Raw genomic sequence first — 22,786 nt, forward strand, 5'->3', positions numbered from 1 at the left:
GTTTTGCAGACTTTTCAGAAGTTGCGGTGGAAAGTCAACCAGCAGAAATCCTGTCTGGTTCCCTCCCAAAGCATACTTTTCCTGGGTTATCTAATAGACTGTTGCCCAAAAGATTTTTCTTCCAGAGGAAAAAATTTCAAAACTTCTTCTCTCCGTACAGGACTTCAAGTTGCTCCCGCAGTCCTTCCTTCAGCGTTTCATGCAGTTATGGGGTTAATGACTGCAGCCATCTCAGGGGTGCCGTGGGCCCAGTTACACTCCAGACCTCTTCAGACGTTCCTCTTACGCCATTGGGATCGCAGGAAGAATTCTCTAGATCAGCTGGTGCAGCTGCCAAGAGTGAATTTTCTCAATCTCTCCTGGTGGGAGCAGGGGGAACACCTGCAGGGAGAAAAAAACTGGGCACAACATGCTCCAGTGAAAGTTACCACAGACGCCAATCTGTGGGGCTGGGGTGCACACTCTCAGAGCTGGCAGGCCCAGGGAGCCTGGTTGCCAGAGGAGGCAGGCCCGTTTCTCAAATTTCAGGGAACTACTAGCTGTGGGGAAAGCTCTTCTTGCTCTGCAAGAGAGGGTCTGTTCAAGAGACCTATTCATTTTCTCAGACAATGCCGCAACGGTAGCGTACCGCGTTCGGAGTTGATTCAAACACTAAAACAACAGATTCTGTCCTGGGCAGAGTTCAATGTCACTTCAATCAGGGCAGTCCACATCAAGCGGTCAGAGAATGCACTGGTGGATTGTCTGAGCAGTGAGCATCAGTTCCAGCTGTTGGGAGCTACATCAAGGCACGTTCCGGGTAATTGTGCTAAGATGGGGTCTTCCCACAGTGGATCTTTTTGCCTCCAGTCTCAACAGAAAACTGCCAGCGTTCTTTTCTCTGGAGGGAGAGATGGAGTCCTTGGGGACGGATGCTCTCCTTCCTGTGGGATTTCACTCTGGCCTACGCTTTCCCTCCGTTTCCCCTCTTGCCTCTGGTAATTCGGAAGATTATTCAAGAGTGGGCAGAAGTTGTTCTGATTGCCCACTGGTGGCAATTTGGAGAAGTTGGTTTTCCTCTCTGAAGACCCTCTCTGTGGATATTCCCTGGCCCCTTCCAGGTCAGAAGGATCTACTCCATCAGGGATCAGTGTTGCATCCAAACCCTTAGACCTTCCATTTGACGGCCTGGAGGCTGAACGGCGCATCTTACAGTTGAGGTGGTATTCAGAGAAGGTTATTCAAACTATCCTGAGCAACTTTAAGTTGGTCACAAGAAGAATCTATGAGAACGTTTGAAAACTTTTATTTCCTGGCAAAGGAAATCCGGTTTAGATTTTTTCCACTCCCTGTATATTGGACTTTTTCCACAGTGGAGTAGAGAAAGGACTCTGTCAGCACCAAGGTTATGGCTAGGTCTTGAAGTGGGAATAAGGGGAATGGGATTCAGACTCCTTTTGTACTGTTTTTGTATTATTGATCTTTTGCCTTATTGGAACAGATTGGTTCAGTATATGGCACAAATTCCATTTTATTGTTTAACATCCTTGTTGGAGGAAGTGAGATTGCATTTAAAAACCTTAGTATGTAATTATGTTCCTTATGAGGTGTAAGACTTATAACATCCAGCTTTGGTCAATTACAGCATTTCTGCATTCTTTATTGGTACAATCCAAGATGGCAACACTTTTTGAAACACTGTCAATGTGAAACCATTTTTCACCTTTTATTCTTCCATTTTTTATTTCTATTCTTTATTTTATTTTTAGATGCACCTGCGGACTGCGTCTATGGTTTTTCTGCACATGATTCTGTGCTGTTTGCATAATTTAATTTAAATAGAAAATGGAAGATGGAAGACAATGGGGTCTTAGAGTTCTGCCCTTGACGCATACCATAATGTCATCTCTTGTTTGTCCATTATATTCCATCCTACATTAGTATGTGTGTCTCTGAGCATTCCATCCCATTGGTACAGTGTATAGTATCCTAATTATATATATATATATATATATATATATATATATATATATATATATATATATATATATATATATATATATATATATATATATATATTATACTATTTTTATACAATACTATGTTTTTACATATTTGTGATTTACATATAATATTTTTCTTGTTTTTTTAATGAACTCTATACTTGATATCATTCACCAATGATCATTTAGACCATGATATGAGCCTATTACATCCACTTTAAGCAATATATGTTCATTTCAAATCATTTTATATCACAGTACACAAATATTGTGTGTGAATTTTGTGACATTTTATATGTCCGTGTGTGTTTATACACATACCGATGCACAATTTTTTCCTTTTTTCACATTCAATCATCTACTTATTTATCATTGTTGTATTGTTTAATACTTTATTAATTCATGGTATACACATCACTTTTTTCACCATATTGGTTATGATATATATTTTGTTTCACACATGGACACAGATGATTTTTTTTTTTTTGTCATCTTTTATCACTGGTATGAGATTTTTTATTTAATCCCATACACGATAGCAGTCCATGTGTGACACATCAAGGTTCATCAAAGTGTTCCATTGACTAACGATCACATGTGGGTTAATTGGTGAAACACCCCATTCACCTTTTCTTCCCTCCTTTTTAAACACAGTTTTTGTCATTGTTCACTAGCTATGAGTAAGCATCACATGATGTGAAACATGTCAGCCACCTTTTTCTTGCTGTTCACCACGTTTTGACTGTATTGCTTTGGTTGTTTTTGGATTTTATTTGTACAAATAAAGACATAATTTTAAGGAGTGCGGCAGTCCAGGACCTTCTTCTATCCAATGTACTCTGTCAGCACCCTTCGGGTTCAGGTTACAGCCCTGTCTTTGTTTTCAGATAATAGACTAGCTGAAGATCCCTTAGTCAGGAGGTTCCTTATAGCCAGATCTAGACAGGCGTCCAAGGTCATCAAACATATTTCTCCCTGGGATTTGTCGTTAGTGTTAAATGCTTTAACAAGGGCTCCTTTTTTTTTGTTTACAAACTTTTTTTATTTGGTACAAAATGGTGGTACAAAAAGCAAAATGGCATACAAAAAAAGAGTACACATAAGAAAATGTCCAGGAGTAAAAAAAAAGACAATAGTAAACTATACAAATCTTATGTAACATTAATAAAACATAGTTCTAAAGAGTAGAGAATTAAGATGAGGGTCAAAAAGTAGATATAAAACCATAAGTGTTATTAGGATAAACAGATCAGCAAAAGGAATTATGCGATTTAGCCTTTGCATGAGTCTTCCCTGAAATTCATTTCCTTATAGAGTAATTTCCTTTTGGCTATTAGGTCAGGAAGAAGGATTTCTGATCTGCTATCTCTTTCCTGTAAAGACCCCTTCCTGAGGATTCTAGAGGACAGGGTAGTGATTAAGCCTGATCCTTTCTATTTTCCCAACGTATCTTCAAACTTTCATAGGTCCCAGGAGGTAATCCTGCCTAGTTTCTGTACCTCTCCCAAGAATGCGGAGGAGGAAAGGTTTAGTCTTTTGAACATAAAGAGATGTCTTCTGCTTTACCTAGAGAAATCCAGTGGTTTTAGAAGTTCCTCCCAGCTGTTGGTGTTATTCAGTGGCCCCAAGAAGGGGTCCAAAGCATCTTAAAGCTCTATTGCTAGGTGGATTAGGGAAGCTATTTGTGAAGCATACAAAGCGTCAGGTTGCATCCCTCCTTCTAGAATTAGTGCTCATTTAACAAGCTCCATGGCCACATCATGGGCAGAAAGAGTGGGGGCATAATGGGAAGAAATTTCTAAAGCTGTTGCCTGGTCGTCATCCTCATGCATTTGTAAAACATTATAGAGTTCAGATGCTTTCCAGCCAGGACCTCTCCTTTGGTAGGAAAGTGCTTTAGGCTGTTGTCCCTCCCTAAGGTATAGAATCTTGCTTATCCTCTCAAGTAGCTGTCCTGGAAGGTAAGGGGGGAAAACCCCCTTTAGACTTACCGGTAACAGTATTTCCAGGACAGCGTCTATATTCCCACCCTATTCTGCTTTTCACTGGTAAACCTTGTTTACCTGGTGGTGGTGTTTTTATATGTTTATTTTTTTTTCCTCTGCCGAGTGCACTTTTGGTTGAGGTTTACTTGATCTTCTAAACAACTGAGGGTCAGAGGAAAGGGAGGTGCCTTTTTAAATTGTATATGATTTGTGTTTCCTGTAGAGTGCAAAGCCAATCATCTCTCGTAGCTGTCCTGGAAGGTTCCTGGAAATACTGTTACCGGTAAGACTAACAGGGTTTTTTTTGGTTATCACAATCTTTTATCATCCTACGAGAAAGTGAGCTGACATCTAGATAAAGGAAGGCCTGTGGATTAGGTGTATCTGCATTTTTCCCCCACAAACGTTTACTTTATAAACCTGAGGGCTGTAGGCATGGACTATAGGGCATGCACCTGGATAGAGAACTGGCTACAGGGGCAAGTCAAAAGGGCAAGTACTCAGAATGGTCCGGTGTGGCAAGTGGGGTCCCCCTAGTATCAGTCCTGGGACCAATTCTGTTTAATTTATTCATAAATGATCTGGAGCAGTGGTTTTCAAACTGCAACCCGGCGGCTCTTTTGCTTTGCTTTTATCTGGCCCCTGGAGCACTATTTCATTCACTGACATGCGCTGAAGGGGCACAGTTTCTCCACATGACACAACATTGGGGCCCAATGACACCAATGGTGGGGCACAATTTCTCCCACTGAAACAAAAGATGAGGCATTGTTTACTTTCAATGATGCGTTTTCTACTCCTGATGGCCACAGTACAGCCCCCTTAAAGTTTAAGGCTGAAAATGTAAAGTAATGCACTTGGGTGCTAAAAATACAAATTTAGGTTACTCGCTAGTGGGGGAATCCAGGATGGAAAAAGATCTGGTGGTCCTAGTAGATGTCAGGCTCAGCAATGGCATTTAATGCCAAGCTGCTGCAAGCAAAGCAAACAGAATATTGGTGTGCATCAAAAAGGAGATTTACTCCAGAGATAAAACAATAATTCTCCCACTCTACTAGACTCTGGTCTGGCCGCTGTCCAGTTCTGGGCACCAGTCCTCAAGAAGGAGATGCTGGAAATGGAATCTATTCAAAGAACAACAACAAAGCTAATAAAGGGACTGAAGGACCTCTGTTATGGGGAAAGGCTACAAGCATTAAACGTATTATCTCTGGAGAAGAGACGCTTGAGAGGAGATATGGCGATATTAAAATACCTTACTGGTGACCCTAGCATAGGGTAAATAAACGTTTCAGTGGAAGGGATTTTAAAAAAACACATGGTCATATATTGAAATTGGAAAATAAGCGGTTTAACCGTTCACTCCATAGAGTCTTCTTTTACTGTCAGAGCCGTAAGGATGTGGATATCTCTTCCACATGCAGTGGTATCAGCGGAGAGCTACGATAGTTTAAAAATAAATAAATATTTGATGGGCATCTTAATGATCACAGCATACAGGGATATGCATTTTTTTTTTACTTTCTTTATTTGTTTTCTGCAGATAGAATTATGAAAGAGGCACAAACGGTTACATCTCGTGCATACAGTGGGGATCGAAAGTTTGGGCACCCAAGGTAAACATTTGTATTAATGTGCATAACGAAGCCAAGGATAGATGGAAACATCTCCTAAAGGCATCAAATTACAGATTAGACATTCTTATAATATGTCAAAAAAAGTTAATTTTATTTCCATCATTTGCACTTTTAAAATTACAGAAAACAAAAAAATAGCGTCTGCAAAAGTTTGGGCACCCTGCAGAATTTATAGCATGCACTGCCCCCTTTGCAAAGCTGAGACCTGCCAGTGTCATGGATTGTTCTCAATCATCGTCTGGGAAGACCAGGTGATGTCAATCTCAAAGGTTTTTAATGCCCAGACTCATCTGACCTTGCCCCAAACAATCAGCACCATGGGTTCTTCTAAGCAGTTGTCTAGAAAACTGAAACTGAAAATAGTTGAAGCTCACAAAGCTGGAGAAAGGCTATAAGAAGAGAGCAAAGCGTTTTCAGATGTCAATATCTTATGTTCGGAATGTAATTAAGAAATGGCAGTCATCAGGAACAGTGGAAGTTAAAGCAAGATCTGGAAGACCAAGTAAAATATCAGACAGAACAGCTCGCAGGATTGTGAGAAAAGCAATTCAAAACCCACGTTTGACTGCACGATCCCTCCAGAAAGATCTGGCAGACACTGGAGATCAATCATGCTTTGGGGTTGTATTGCAGCCAGTGGCACAGGGAACATTTCACGAGTAGAAGGAAAAATGGATTCAATAAAATTTCAGCAAATTTTGGATGGTAACTTGATGCCATCTGTGAAAAAGCTGAAGTTAAAGAGAGGATGGCTTCTACAAATGGATAATGATCCTAAACACACCTCAAAATCCACGGGGGATTACATCAAGAGGCGTAAACTGAAGGTTTTGCCATGGCCTTCACAATCTCCTGACCTCAACATAATTGAAAATCTATGGATAGACCTTAAAAGAGCAGTGCGTGACGGACAGCACAGAAATCTCAAAGAACTGGAAGACTTTTGTAAGGAAGAATGGGCAAAGATACCTCTAACAAGAATTAAAAGACTCTTGGCTGGCTACAAAAAGCGTTTACAAGCTGTGATACTTGCCAAAGGGGGCAGTACAAGATATTAACTCTGCAGGATGCTCAAACTTTTTTTTTTGTTTTCTGTAATTTTGAAAGTGTAAATGATGGAAAATAAAATCTAACTTTTTTTGACATATAAGAATGTCTAATCTGTAATTTGATGCCTTTTGGAGATTTTTCCATCTTTCCTTGGCTTCGTTATGCACATTAATACAAATTTTTACCTGGGGTGCCCAAACTTTCGATCCCCACTGTAGAGTAGTGCAGATTCAATAGTATCTTAACAGACTTGTATGTTATCCTGAGAATAATTACCCCGGTTCCCCAACGGAGGAAATCCATAACAACCAGTAAGACCGGGTAATCACTGTGGACCACTCTGGGCCCCACACATTTTGACATTGTATATTAAACAGAAGTAGCTAACAGTTAAAGTTACACTCATACTGACCACACTCATACGTATTCACCCAAGCATTCCCGCCCTGACCCCCCCCCCCCCCCCCGGTCCAACAATATGTAATTTACTATTGACTATTTGACATAAACATACAATATACACACACCACAGGTTGAACTGGGTGGACTGGTGTCTTTATTCAACCTTACCAACTATGCAACAACAGACCCCTACTAAATAACTTTGGATAGAGAAGGTTAACTCTACCCTGATCCCTGAAAAGCCAACATACCAATATCAAAATGCTCTCAAAAAATTCTCTTATCTGGCAACATTGGCTTTTAGACTCTCCAGGACCTGATCATCCTCTGCTAGTTCTCCATAGGCTCCTGCATGTTTAGCAGCTGCAATATTTTTTCTCTTTCGTTCATGGATGGACACAGCTCCAAATAATCTTGACAGTAGGGTTATGTTCCGTCTATCAGGATAGGATTAGGCTGGCATGTTACATGGTTAAAAAACATGTAATACAGCAAAGCCGAACAGCACCGCCCAGGGGCGGGCCCTCTGGTCATAACCCCTCACTCTGCAGTCAGCAGCTCAGTTTTTTTTTCTGCCTAGCATAGAAGGACCTGGCTTCCTTGGGGCCCATTGGTCCTGGGAGAACTTTTTTTTTTTTCTTTTCTTTATTGTACATCATGGGACGCAGAGTCTAGTAATTACTAAATGGGTTATATTCCACCTTCAGGTGATGGACACTGGTGTAATCAATTAGACAAGAAGTTTCCTCCCTATATAACCCCTCCCATACTGGGAGCACCTCAGTTTTTTCACCAGTGTCTAAGGTGTTGGTCACGAGTGAAGATGTGCTCTTAGGAGCTCCACTGGAGGGATCCATGCTGGATTTAAATAGCCTCCATTAAAGCGGGGGTTCCGCGGGAATACGTTTTTTTTTTCAGATGCTTCTGGCGCTCTTACCTTTTAGATAATATGGTACTCGCGTGTCCTAATATTATAGCCGCCAGCATTCTGATTCAGCCGCAAAAGATGATTTATAAAAATCTAGGATGGACGCTTCCATCTTGCTTGTGGGCACTTTGAAGCCCACAAGCAAATCCTTCCGGGATGCGGTGAATGCTGATGTCCCAGCATTCAACGCTCTATCCCGCGCATGTGCAGTGTTGACGGTGAGCGGTGCCGTCAACACTACATAATTGCCTTTTCACCTGTTTTCCATCAGTTAAAATGGCGGAATTGTATCTGCCCTCGTCACATGACCGGCTGCAAGAGTCATGTGACGTGTAAAATCACACAAGAGTTCTTCTGCTGGGCAAAATAATCGTCTCCAGGGCAGTGTCACACTGTGTGCCCAGGAGACATTGCTAAGTAATCCCAGGAATCAATGCGGCGATCGGAGCCGAAGCGACACGCCCAGTCCCGCGGGAGCCAAACCAGGAAGTGCCTGGTTCAAAGGAGAGAACAAATGTATGGAATCAATTTTAATTTTTTTGAACAGCTAACTTTCAATACATACACTGAGCACTTGTGTTAAACGCTAACTTTCAAATTAGGGTGAACCTCCGCTTTAAAAACCAGATCCATCCAAAGTGCCTTGGGCCAAAGTGGATGGTACCTGGGGCCTTGTATCTGAAGCACATGGTTTCTGCCTGTAATGCCTCTCTTCGGGGGGCTGGATCCTGGGTTCCAGTACTTTGGTTATAACCACATACAAAATATTTCTGGCAGGATGCGGTACGGGTCCAGGGGAGTGGAAACCCTGTCTTGGATCCCGGTCCCTGAAGGTCTGTTGACTTAACTCGCGGTAATGGGTGAAGATTGGGTCTGTCTATGCTTAGCAGTATCCTGCAGTGGGGCTAAGGCAAGTGAAGAGAATCCTAGGTAAATACCTTAAGGATTGTTTTCCATAAGTAGCTGCATGTCTTATCTGTTTTACACCACTCAAGGCAGTAAAGAGACATAACTGGTGTTTCGCTTACCATGCTCTCCAGGAACGAAAGCTCAGTGTTAGCCGGTCTGTTTAGCGGCTCACTTCCTCCGCTTCAGGCTCTGCCACAGTTGGCACCAGGGTATCCCCATCTGAATCTGGTGGCCCTTATCATGCCTGCGTGATATCATCCTCCCCTGTAGAGACCTGAGGCAGCCCACAGGTTGATCCATCGGCCATGTCGGGCATTGCAGCCTCCCCCAACATTGCAGCCACTCAGCCACTTTTTGCATTGCATTTGCTGGTCTATAAGAGGTTAACTGCTATATTGGCAGCATCCTCGCAAGAAGCAGAAACCGGGGTGTGCCCCTTTCCCTGCTCTAAATCCTCAAACAAAAGGATTAAAAGACCTGAGGATGAAAGTTCACTGTCAGAGGACAGGGACACAGGTGCAGTCTAACAAGGATGAGCTATCAAAAGCTTTACAAGTTCTGGAGTTGCAGCTGTAGTCTTTTTCAGAGATTCATACTGCATATAAACTTACCCTCAGCCTAGACGGCCAAAGCCTCTGTCTTCGCCTTAGGGGTTTAAAAAAATAAAATAAAATCTTCTAAGTTTGTTTGAAAAACCTCCAGTGTCCTCATCCTGGCTTCGGGCTAGCCAAACGCAAAACTGTGGGATGCACAGTTGCTGGTGCACATTGCTAACGCACAACAGCTATATCGCATGATTGTGGAAACGCACGTCTGCAGAGGATAACTTCCTCATTACCAGTCCACATGTTTGCATAAAATACATGAGTTTGGAATGTTCAAAATGCATGTGGGGTAAAAACAAGTAACAGAACATTGTTTATTGTTGATCACATAAAGATGCATGTATTTGTATGGGTTTACATGTTTTTTACATAGTCGCATGAGGATGTTTGGTCACTTTAAAGTGCTTAAGTCGCATGGAGAGGCTTTTTTGCACAGAAATGCCTAAAATTGCATACAAATGCTTGATTGCATAAAGATGCTGGATCACACAAGGTTGCCTGATCACACGAGTCCTTGATTACCCAAGGATACTTGGTCACACAGAGGCTTGTTTTCACAGAAATGCCTAAAATCGCATAATGCTTGATTGCATAAAGATGCTGGATCACACAAGGTTGCCTGATCACACGAGTCCTTGATTACCCAAGGATACTTGGTCACACAGAGGCTTGTTTTCACAGAAATGCCTAAAATCACATAATGCTTGATTGCATAAAGATGCCGGATCGCACAGGGGTACTTGGTCACACAAGGGTACTTGTCAGCACAGTAGTGCTTTAAATGCATAAGATGTTTGATTGCATGGAACATGCTGAATCGCATAAGGGTGCATGATTACTTAAAGTTGCATGTTTGCCTAGAATTTGCATGGTTGCATAATGAGGCATGATAATTTAAGTTTCCTTAATTATACAGGATTCCTTGTGTTCACATAGGAATACGTGTCTGCATGGGTACATGTTGCACAATGTTGCATAACGCATGCTTGCTTGCAAGATGCACATTCCATAGCACACATGCTATATGTATGCGTGTATACAGCACACTTTTTTTTATGTTTTGCCTAAAACATACTGTATTTGTATGAATTCAGACTTCCATGAACGCACGTTTCCATAGAGGCATATGGCTTTAACACTTGCCACATACACATATAGGGAGCCATTTGCATACTGTATGTGTTTATTTACATGGGACTGCAGCGGTTGTCTGCATTTCGCAGGGCAACAGCACCTTCTCCAGTTGGTGGTCTTGCCCTTTGAGTTAACCACCGTGCCCGGGTTTACAGGGTTCTAGGGCCCGCCTCTAGCAGGTCTAAAGGCCCAGGGTATAGCAGTAATTGCATACCGATGCAAACTGCTGCTGATAGATCAGTCAGTAGCATGGCTGGACCTAAGTGTGTCCAGCATGGTCAAGTATCTGGAACTCCTGGGTTAGGATCCCAGTCTAAGGGTACATTCTTTCGTTGGGAAGAAGCTTGGAATGTTTGGGACACAGCCCAAAAGAGTTTTTTTGCCTCAGACAAGATCAGCGCTATGAGAAAGCTCCTGTTAACAGAAGAGGACTAGGCAGAACATGTCTGTTAAAGTAACATGTATTTAATTATCTGAGTTGAACAGCCCCACCCAGGGGGCGGTCCCTCCGGAAATAACCCTCCTCCCTGCAGCATGCAGCCTCAGTTTTTTTTCTGCCTAGCAAAGGAGAAGGTTGTATGGCTCCCTTTGGGCCCAGCGCCCTGAGGAAAAAGTGTGTTTTATTTTATTTTTAATTTTATTTGAAGAATCTTCTATCAACTGCCGGCTGAGTGACAGGCTGGATATATAGATCCTTGTAGTCTCCTCAGTCCGGCCAGCGAGCGTGAGCCCATCATTGCTAAGGGCTGGGTCTGCCACGACATACCCCATGACTCCTGGGGTGGCCAGTGGGCTTTTTGCTCCAGGGTCCACATATGACTGGGCTGTGGTGTTGTCACAGTGGACCAGGTCGACAGCTACTCCAACATGGTTGTATGCCTGTCAGGAATGTGCCAGTGGGTCCTCGCATGGATGGGTAAGTACAGTCCTTCCTGCCACGGTGGGTCGATATGGCTGGGCATTCCTGGGGTTTGGGGGTCCTCCTATCCTCCCTTTCCCTGCTCTGTCATATTTCCCTCTGCTGCTCTACTGCTGCTACTGGGGTGAACCTGTGGGGGGGGGGGCTCCTTTTCCCACTTGGGGACTGGGCGGTGTCTGGGCCCATATTTTTCTGTGGGGGCATGCTTTGCCTCAGGGATGCCCCATTAGGTCGCCTCATCCACATCGCAGCGTTTCGCCATTTTTTTGTAGTCTGCTACTTGCATTGAACACTCCCATTGGCGGCCATTTTGTTGTGGTCGCTCTATGGCACAGCTTGGTATTGCGGTCGGCCATTTTACTGTGGCCGTGCCCTGTTATTTGAGGCGTCCGGCGGCCATTTTGTTAGTGGTTTTGGCCTCTAGTGCTGGCTTCTACACGGCGTGCAGCACATATCTCCTCAGTTTTTTACTTAATGGCTTTATCCTTTCAGCACACGCTGTGTACTATGGGCGGGCATCGACGCTGAACAGTCTCTTGCTGGGTTGGTGAGTCCCCTGGGTAAACCCCCGGTCAGCGCAGCATGGAGGGAGGGCTGTCTGTAATATGGAGTCAGTGTCTGGTTCTTTTCCCCCAAACATGCCAGAGGTGGCAGCTGGTGCTCCTGCACCTGCGATTCCCATGGACACTTTGTCGGCAGTCCTGGAATCATTTGTTGCCAGGGTGGAAGCAGCGTGCAGGCGTAAGGGGGGTAAAAAGTGCCCCCTTCCCGCCATCTCCTGGGGAATGCTCTGACTTGGACACGGACCTGGCATCAGCACAGGACCCCGATTCTGTGTTGTCTGAGGATGTGGACCAAGACTCTCCTTGTGAGGAAGACTCCTCACTTGGGTCAGTACAGGACAGGGCACTTGTTAGTGTGCTTATCAGTGCTGTAAGGGACTGGATAGTGCAGCTGAGGCATCCACTGAGGGCTCATTCTTTTTTGGGTCCCACAAGTCGGACCGCTCTGTGAAGGTTTTTCCTTGTGTCCTTTTTTGACAAGTTCGTTGATGAGGAATGGGAAAAGCCGCATACGTCCTTTGTAGTTCCTCAGCGCCTGGCGGTCCGTTTTTTTTTTTAACCACTTTATTTTTATTTATTTTCTTATTTCATACATATATCTGCCTCTTCAGCAGCTACTGCATTTCAATTGACATACATTATACAGCATTTTTACATTCCTATGAAATTATCATGTACGTCTGTTTTTATCTCCCACCCCCTTCCACCCCCTATCCTCTGCTCTCTACATAGAGAATCTATCCATTACCAGTTTTGGTGGTGCGACACTCGCGTCGCTCGACCAGGAATACCAAATCTCCTCAAATTTACCCTCTGCTTTCCTTCTTTTGTAAGCCAGGTGTTCTCTACCCAAGAGGGAGTTGACATATGCAATCCATTGCTTCCCTGTAGGGACCCCCGGTGCCATCCAGTAACGTGCTATGAGTTTTCTTGCCAAGTACAGCAGTCTTGTTACCATATAGTACTTTCCTTTTGTATACTCTCCAGGGTCAATGGCCCCTAACAAGTATACTATGGGATCCAATGGAACTGGTACCTGTGCTACTCTAGTAATACACTGTGATACTTCCGCCCAGAAGCGATTCAGTTCGCATGCGCCGCGCTTTATAAGTTTTTCATTCATTCATTCATTCATTCAGTACCTATGAAGCTTTGGGCATCTCCAAATCAGATGTATGAAATCCCCCTGCTGAACTTTACACTTTGGGCACATAGGAGTTTCCCTTTTTTCCCATCTATGTAGTTGTGGCGCTGTTCTGTAGGCCCTATGTAGGATAAAGAGTTGCGACAATTTGTGCGACGCAGAGACCGATACCACCGGGACAGATTCAAGTGCCCTCTCCCACTGTTCTCCGTCTATCTCCCCAATGTCTTCCACCCACTTCCCGCGGCTTCTAAGTGAGGCATGGCTCTGAATTGTTGCCAACAATCCCTCGTATATTTTGGTCTGTTACCCCTTTGAGGACAGCCTTTTGAAAAAATGGGCTTCTCCTCCGGTCGTTGACCCCCAGTTGCCCGATTAAATAAGGTAACCACTCTCCCTACAGAATGGACCCCTGCCTTCAATGACCATACTGACAGGAGGTCCGAGGCGCTGACCGCTCCATGTTTACTATGCTGGGGTCTGCATTGCGGCCTATTGTGGCTGCAACCGTGGTGTCTCGGACACTCAATGAATGGGCAAAAGTTTTGTACCAGACTGTGGAGGAGCATCGGCTCCCTCCCGAATTTATTAGACTGGCTGACCAGTTGGTCCAGAGCATTGTATATGTCTGTGATGCTACACTGGATGCAGCCCTCTTGATGTCCAGAGCTTCTGTGTTGGCGGTGGTTTTGCGCCGCCTGATTTGGCTGAGATGCTGGTTTGCTGACCAAGCATCCAAAAAAGCCCTGGCAGATTTACCCTTCAAGGGTGGGAGGATTTTTGGTACCTCGCTGGACGACATTATCAAGGATGTCACTGGGGGTAAGAGCACTCTCCTCCCTCAGTCCACCAAGGGGAAGGAGCCACGCCGTAAGCCGGGTCCTTCGTTTCCCACTCAGAAGCGATATTTTCGTCAGGCGTGGCCCACGGGTAAACCCTCCCAGGCCGACAAAGGCACAGCTGGGGGACAGAACCGTCCCTGGGTGCATAAGCCGAACAGACCGGCATCCAAACCCGCCACTGTATGAATTCTTGCCCCCGCCCAACTCATGGGTGTGGGGACGGCTTTGCAGGTTCACATCTCGGTGGACCTCCCTGCTCTCCGACCAGTGAGTCTGTGAGGTGGTCTCTTCGGGGTACATGATAGTTTCTTTCCTATCCACCAAACAGATTCTTTCCCTCAAGTCTCCCTCTCCTTCCGGCTCGTCGGGCTGCCCTACTGGGGGCAGTGCAGGGCTTGCTAAGTTGCGGGGTAATTTTACCCGTCTCGCAGGACGCGAGGTTTCAGGGTTTTTATTCAAATCTGTTTGGACAGACACAGTCCTTCGGGACCACAATCTTGGACCTCAAAGCCCTAAATGCCTTCGTGAGAGTAAGGAAGTTCTGCATGGAATCCATTCGCTCGGTGGTGGCTGCGCTCCATCCGGGGGACTTTCTGGCGTCCTTGGACATCAAGGACGCATACTTGCATGTACCAATTTGCGCAAGTCACCAGAGGTTTCTGCGCTTTGTGATGGAGGAGGACCACTATCAGTTTGTGGCCCTACCTTTTGGGCTAGCGTCAGCACCAAGAGTTTTCACCAAGGTGCTCGCACCAATCCTAGCTTTGCTGAGACAGCGAGGCATTGCCATTATGGGCAACTTAGACGATTTTCTTCTGAAAGCAGCTTCTGGCTCAGAATTAGAGGCGGATGTGTCTATAGCCAGCCAGACCCTCCAAGATTTTGGGTGCGTGTTAAACATTCAGAAGTCGTTCCTGGTACCAACTCTGCATTTGGAATACCTAGGGTTGATTCTGGACTCCTCAGAAGTGAGAGTCTTGATTCCCCTGGAAAAATTGCAGACTCTTCAGTCTGCGCTGAAGCTGTTGGCATCCCGCAAATGGTCGTCTCTCTGTTTTTTGCATGCAAGTACCGTATGCCCAGTTCCACACTTGTGTATTGCAGAGGGAGATCCTGTTCAAATGGAACAAATCTCCATTGTCTCTGGATCGTCAGATTCAGGTAAGCCAACTAGTCAGAGTCTCTCTGAATTGGTGGCTGAGATCCCTGGCTCTTTAGTCCAGGTTATCGTTCCTTCCCTTCCAGCGGATGGTGATTTTCGATGGATGACAGCCTCACAGGTTTGGGGGGCGTCTGGGGGGGTCTCTCTCCTCGTGGTTGAGGAGGTAACAAGGTCGCCCAATCAGGATTCAGTCGGACAACGCCACAGCGGTGGCTTATGTCAACCATCTGGGGGGAACACGGAGCTCGGCTGCAGCGTCCGAGGTCGCTCACATCCTAAGGTGGGCGGAAAGAAGCATGCCGGCCCTGTCGGCCGTCTACAATGCGGGTGTAGAAAACTGGCAGGCAGACTACCTAAGTTGCCAGATGCTGGACCAGGGGGATGGTCGTTGCATCCAGAGGATCTCCTGGTCTCTCGCCTCAACCGCAAGGTGTCGAGGTTCGTGGCCAGGTCCAGAGGTACCTGGGCAGATGCGTCAGATGCGCTGGTGGCCCCGTGGGGTCAGGATCTGCTACATTATGCCTTTCTCCCATTGAAGTTGCTTCCTCGGCTGCTCTGCAGAGCGGAGGCCGAGGGGATCCCAATGATTCTGATCGCTCCAGATTGGCCTCGGCGTCCTTGGTACGCCGATCTTGTTAGCCTGGTGGCGGATGTACCCTGGCAGCTGCCAATGCGGGAGTCTCAAGGTCCCATACTTCATCCTGCTTTACAGTCGCTGGCTTTAACGGCATCACTATTGAAAGCCAGGTTTTAAGAGACCGGGGTCTTTCCGACTCGGTCATCTCAACCATGCTAAGGGCACGGAAATCTTCCATCGCACCTGGAAGGCCTACATCTCTATGTGCGAAGAGATGGTGTGGCGTCCACGGACATATTCGGTTTCCAGGGTCCTGCTGTTTTTACAGCGTGGAGTGGATCAGAAACTTGCCTTAAGCACCATTAAGGGACAGATTTTGGCGGCCCATTCTCTAGTGGGTACCTTTGTGCATGTGTTCGTCATATACTTCCCCCTCTTAAACTACTTCTTCCCCCATGGGATTTGAATCTGGTGCTCTGTTCTTCAGGAACCTCCCTTTGAAAACATCAGCGAGATTCCTCTCTGGACACCATCTCAGAAGGTGGCCTTTTTGGTGGCCATTACTTCTGTCAGAAGGGTTTCTGAGTTGGCGACCTTGTCTTGCAAGTCACCATACTTGATCCTTTATAAGGATAAGGCGGTGTTGTGCCTGCAACCTTCCTTTCTTCCGAAGGTTGTTTCGGCCTTTCATCTGAATGAGGACGTTGTTCTTCCATCCTTATGTCCTCGGCCGGCACATCCTAGTGAGGTTGCTCTTCATACTTTAGACGTGGTACGCGCTTTGCAGGTGTACCTGTCTGCTACGGCTGAGTTTCGGAGCTCTGACTCACTTTTTGTGTCGGTGTCTGGTCCACAAAAGGGCCTGGCGGTCTCGTCGGCCACCATTTCTCGGTGGATCAGGCAGACAGTCATACAGGCCTATGCTCTTAGGGGGCTGGCGACCCCCTTTCTGGTCACGGCACATTCGACCTGGGCAATTGGTGCTTCCTGGGCTTTCTGACATCAAGCGTCTGTCTCACAGGTGTGCAAGGCGGCGACTTGGTCGTCCGTTTACACTTTTTCCAAATTTTACAAGGTTGATGTGAGTGCATCTTCTGATGCTTCCTTCGGCAGCCAGGTTTTGCAGGCGGCTCTTTAAAGTTGCACCTCCTTCGTTGAGGAGCTCTGCTTGTTTGGGGTGAAGTTGTTTTGTTTGTACTGATACTGTTCCCACCCCTCGTTTTTTTACACTGCTTGGGAATGTCCCACTTGTCAAGACTTGAGAAGGCTGTGTCCGTCCATGGATGATAAGAGAAAATAGGAATTTTTGTACTCGTCGTAAAATCCTTTTCTCTGTCGTCCATGGGCGGACACAGCACCCACCCTTCCTTTTTAGGTTTGTACTTGTTATGCCCATATTGTTTATAGTAAATGTGTGCATGTGCTGTTACAGATTATACTTATATGTTAGTTTGACGTTGCTGCCATCTAGTGTTATTGTTTTGCCAGAGCTTGACAGGAAGCTGTATTTTCCTCAGAGTGAGAGGCAGTTACCTTTAACCTGGAACTGTATTTCCTCCATTTCATGACTTCTTCTGGATCTAGCAGACCTCATGCTGAGGAGCTCTCAATCTGTTCCTGGACTTATGATGGAATTGTCTGTGAGTACTCTTACTGATGGAGTGAGGCTGCTGTATAATGTTTAATGTACTGATACATATGTTTTGTTTATGCTCATGTTGTAGTTTTACAAGGTTATTCAGAAAAAAAAATACATACAGATCTGATGTCTCACATTTCTTGACTTCTGAATTATTGTTAAGCTGTCTGACTCGTGTTATACAACAGTTCAATAACACGAAGCAGAACAGTAAAAAGACACCCACGTGGCTGTCTGGAATAAACTGAGAGGCCATTACTGCAGCATGAGTCTAAGATCAGGAACAAAGCACCAGGCTGATGACACGCTACCGCCGAAACAGCAAGGCAAGGAGAACATTCACATTGCCCAGCAAGACAATTCACAAACGCATGTGTCCAGATCTTCACGGGCTAGCAAGATGTCCTCAGCAAGTTCCTCAGCAGTTAGAGCTCGTGCCAACGCAGAAGCTGCCCGTGTCCAGCTACAGTACGCATAAAAAGAAGCCATGATGATGCAAGAGTTGGCAGCAAAGAAAGCTGCCATGATGCAGGAGTAAGCAGCAAAGAAAGCTGCCGTAGCACAAGAAGAAGTGAAATTAGAATCAAAATTGCTCATCCTACAGCGACAGACTGGTGCTGCAGTTGCTGAATCAGAGGCTGCTGCCTACATGGGAACAAGTCGGCCAGGAAGTGAAAAATCATATAAAGTCTCTGAGGATCCAGAAAAAACGTTATTCTCTGCAGATCGTACAAGTGAGTACATCCAGAAACGTACTGATACGCATACAAAGGAACAGTCTCTTAAATCTGAAGCAAAGGAATTCAGGCCGAGATCAACATACCCCCTGAGCAGGCCCAATCAACCACATCAGGTCAGCGACTGCCAACAAACCAAGAATGAAGCACCAGAAACCCCTAAGAACAAAAAACAAGTGTTCCCATCGCCTGAACCTATAGATTACGTGTGCGAACAACAATGTGCAGTGGATGTCACCAAATATCTCATCCGCAAAGAAATGGTTAGCTCAGGCTTTCTCCAATTTGATGACTGTCCTGAAAACTGTTGGGCATGGAAATCTTCCTTTTTGAATGTCATTGAAGGTCTGAACTTACCACCAGCAGATATGCTTAATTTAATGATAAAATGGCTTGGTACCTGTAACGGTATGGCCCCTGGGACCCAGAGGCACTTGAAGGATACGGGGTACTCCTGTGTCAGCTTCACCAATGACTATTGTGTCTAGGGCCATCCTATGTCCACTAGGGGCATAGGATGACTGAGAACTGATATCATGGATTACATGAGATGGGACAGTAATGACAATTCATGTATTGCAGGATATCTTGAAATATTACAAATTGTTCATTCTGAACACACCAGGTCAATAGTGTCTCCTTCAATGTGGAACACATACTGTTAAGATGTTAATCACCTCCAGCTACCTGGCTGTAGTGTTAAAAGCTTGCTGTAATTGCATTCTATTGTCTATTGTGTTAATTAAGCCTGGCTCCTAATATATTTAATGGTGCTATGCTAACTAACCCTGTATTGTGTGAAAGTTCTATTGATGCTAATATGTGTTGTGAGTTAACACACTCTAAAGGTCAGACGTCTGACTTATGTTCACTAAAGAAATGTGTATTGTGTAGCAGGTGAGAATAGCTTATCGCTGAGTCAAAGTCTGTTTAAGATGTGGATTGAGGGGGACTTGTTGGCACCCATTGTGTGATGTTGTGGGTGGAGTGTGTCATTGTCCCTTTGATTCCTGCAGCATGCTTTCTAACTGTATATAATAAACCTCAGTTTACCATTAAAGTGTCATTCTGTTTGGAACCAGAGAACAGAGCTGTGTCTCGTTATTCTGGGGGGAAATCCAATGGGTCCTGTCTGCCGGATTGTGGAGTGTCGGATAAGCTGTCTTGGTTTGGTGGAATGGAATATCGTAAACGACGTTAACTCCTGACCGTTACAGTACCGAGTCAGCAGAGCATGCTAAGAGGATGAGAAGAGCAAACCTGTTCAACCCTGCAGCAGGACTTAACATGACCTGGAAAAGACTAGAAGAAACATATGGATCCCCAGAGGTAATAGAAGGAGCTATGTTGACAAAAAAATTAAGTCTTTCCCAAGGTGGGCTACAGAGACAACGTGCGGCTACAAGAACTAAGTGATCTTCTACTAGAGATAGAATATGCCAAAGAGGATGGCTACTTGCCAGGACTTTCATATCTAGATACAGCTAGAGGCACTAATCCCATAGTAGAGAAACTACCCTCAAATCTGCAAGACAAGTGGATGTCTGTGGGAGGTAAATTCAAAGAAGATTATGGAGCTGCTTTTCCCCCTTTCTCTGTGTTTTCCAGGTTTGTCCGACAGCAAGCAAAAATCCGAAGTGATCCCAGTTTCACCTTCACCACCAGCGGCAAACAATCACACAGATTTGAGAAACCTCACAGACCTCACGGTAGGACCTCTGTATCCACACACAACAGCTGAACCTTCAGAAGTCAGACTACCAAAACACCCACAAGGTACACACCATAGAAAACCCTGATAGACATTGCCCAATACACAAAAAAACACATCCACTAAAGAAATGCAAAGGCTTCAGAAGCAAACCCATTGCAGAGCAGATGTCCTTCCTTAAACAAAATCGCATCTGTTTCAAGTGTTGCGGATCTACTTATCACATTTTACTCAAGAAGCATTTGTCGTTGTCATGTCTTTTTATTAGTATTTTATTTTTAATTAACTAATTTTTCCAACCACTCGTATATAATATTTACATAAATATATATATATATTTTTTTATGGATGGGGGCTTTTTTAGATAGTTATCATATTATTGATAATGTAAATTAGTGCATACAAATGCACTAATTAAATATGCATTTTACTCAAGAATTTGACGCTGTAATGTACAAGTAATTTGGGACGATGCATTTTATTTATGATCATTCATTAATTTATCTGTTTACCATTTAAATGCTGGGGTATTGCGGCACTGGAGACATAGAATGCGCGCAGGCGCATTAGGAGACACTTCGTAATTGGAAAGGGGGGGCGGACTATAAAGATGATGCTGCTATGCCGTGCAGCCAATCCCATTGAACAAGTCTATACTAACAAAACATGTCTGAGCGGGGCCTGCACGGCAAATTTTTGTGATCCCTATACGTACTATCACCGCTGAGGGAGGTAGCTGTTCCGGCTGGAGAAGTGAGCGAGCAAGTGGAGGGTGAGATCTGCTGGGTGCACTTTTTAATTGGTTTTACATACTTCACCATTGGAAGCATTTTATTTATTTTTTCATGTGGATTTGATTGATTTGTGATCACCGTTGGAATTGTCTATCAACCCGGGTTGGTTAGTTATCAAGCTATTGTGCCGAACATGTGAATGTGAGGCATATTGTTTTGGTGATTTTTTTTTTCCTTTGGGAGTCGATTCACAAGCACATGAGGTGTGGTGGAAAGTTTGTATCAAGATTTCTTCAAGAAAGATACCATTCATTGATCAATCACTGCTTAATCACTTGAAGATTGGTGTGATTTATGGACACTTTTATATGAATTTATTTTCTTTTTAACTTTCTTTTTATGTTTATGGATCATTCACATGCACTATTCACTTTAACTTGTTAATTTTTATGTGCTATTTTTTATGTGTTTATGTTCTTTTAATATAATCACTTTACTAGTACTGTTTTATGAAGCGGAGAGTTACTATTTTTTTCAGTAAAGATTCACCATATACTTATCGCATTGCCAAAGCCTGCAAAATACTAGTAGAGTTACAGAATGTGACAGTGAGAGACATATTGAAGCTTTACACCCAGGCCCTGCTCCTGCCCCACTAGAGACTAGTACCCAGGAAAGATCAGGGCAGAGAGCAACAAGAGACCCCGCTGTCCTCAGTAATGTCTAATTGCACTGAAGTATGTGGACAAGGCAAGAGTGCACGATCATGCTCTAAAATCTGTTCAGTGACTGTATCCCACTGGCAAGAGAGAAAGGGCAGTGAAAATGTATGCAGTGCTAGATGTAAAGAGCAACACATCCCTTGCAAAGTCAGATTTCTTTGATATCTTTAACCTTAAGGCAAGTGCAGTTCCATACATTCTAAGGACATGTGCAGGGACAATTGAAACCACAGGGAGAAGAGCTACTGACTTTACCATTGAATCCTTCAATAAGAAAGTGCAGTTCCCACTACCACTTCCTACCCTAATAGTGTGGCATGATACCTGACGACAAAACTGAGATTCCCTCTCCAGAAGTAGCCCATCACCACCCTCACCTCCGCTCAATTGCTCACCTTATCCCAGCTGTTGAGCCAGACGTTTCTATCGTTCTACTTCTTGAGAGAGTCATCCTTCAGGTACACAAGGTGTGCCAGCAAATCAATAGACCTTATAATGCCCCCTATGCACAGAGACTGGACCTGGGATGGGTCATTGTAGGAGAAGTTTACCTGGGGACAGTGCACCAGCCTGACAACATTAGCACTTTGAAGACGTCTGTGTTAACAAATGGACGCACATCCCTTCTCAGTCCCTGTCACAACAGCTTCGTTGTCAAGGAAAGCTTTGGCAGGTCAATACAACACTGTGACTCTTCCACACTATATGGTAAAGAAGAAGTCAATTCCAACATTGAAACAGACAATCTAGGGATTACAGTATTCCAGAAAACTAAAGATGATGATAAACAGGCCCTCTCTATAGAGCATCAGACCTTCTTGCAGATTATGGATAGAGAGGCTTACCAAGATGACAATCACAGTTGGGTGGCCCCTCTCCCCTTTCGCACACCCAGACGTGTTTTGCCTAGTAACAGGGAGCAAGCTATGAAGCGTTTGCATTCACTTAGAAAAACACTGCAGAGAAAGTCAGAAGTGAAAAGAGATTTCATTGAATTCATTAAAGGGATGCTAGACAATGATCACGCTGACGTTGCAGAACCACTTGAGACAGACAGGGAACACTGGTATCTACCAATGTTTGGTGTTTACCATCCACACAAATCTAACCAAATTAGAATAGTTTTTGATTCCAGCGCAAAGTATAAAGGAGTCTTTACAAATGTCATACTGTTGAGTGCAGGGCTGTGGAGTCGGAGTCGAGGAGTCTGAGTCGGGGGAAATTTTGGGTACCTGAAGTCGGAGTCGGCGTCGGCAAACAATGCACCAGCTCCGACTCCTACTAAATTTAGATTGGAATAAATAAAAAAAAAGCAAGTTTAAATGTCCCAATTCACAAAAAGTTATAATTAATGACTTCTCTACTGTAAGAATAAAGACCAATGCATGCAGTGCCTCACGTAAC

General features: G+C 44.5%; 1 protein-coding gene across 7 annotated transcripts in view; it reads left to right on the forward strand.

The window, feature by feature from the left end:
- CENPT (centromere protein T) overlaps nt 1-22,786 on the forward strand; it is an 803,389-nt gene that overhangs the window by 228,174 nt on the left and 552,429 nt on the right. The window contains exon 1 of one of the 7 annotated variants that reach the window (XM_040328756.1): nt 19,772-19,991. The exons of the other annotated variants lie outside the window; for them this stretch is intronic. Within the exon in view, the coding sequence (XP_040184690.1) occupies nt 19,787-19,991 (205 nt within the window). The 5' untranslated portion in view covers nt 19,772-19,786. Of the gene's footprint in view, nt 1-19,771; nt 19,992-22,786 lie in introns of those variants that run through there. 7 annotated transcript variants of the gene reach the window in all.

Source organism: Rana temporaria, chromosome 11 (genome assembly GCF_905171775.1).
Source record: "Rana temporaria chromosome 11, aRanTem1.1, whole genome shotgun sequence".
Lineage (NCBI taxonomy): Eukaryota > Metazoa > Chordata > Amphibia > Anura > Ranidae > Rana > Rana temporaria.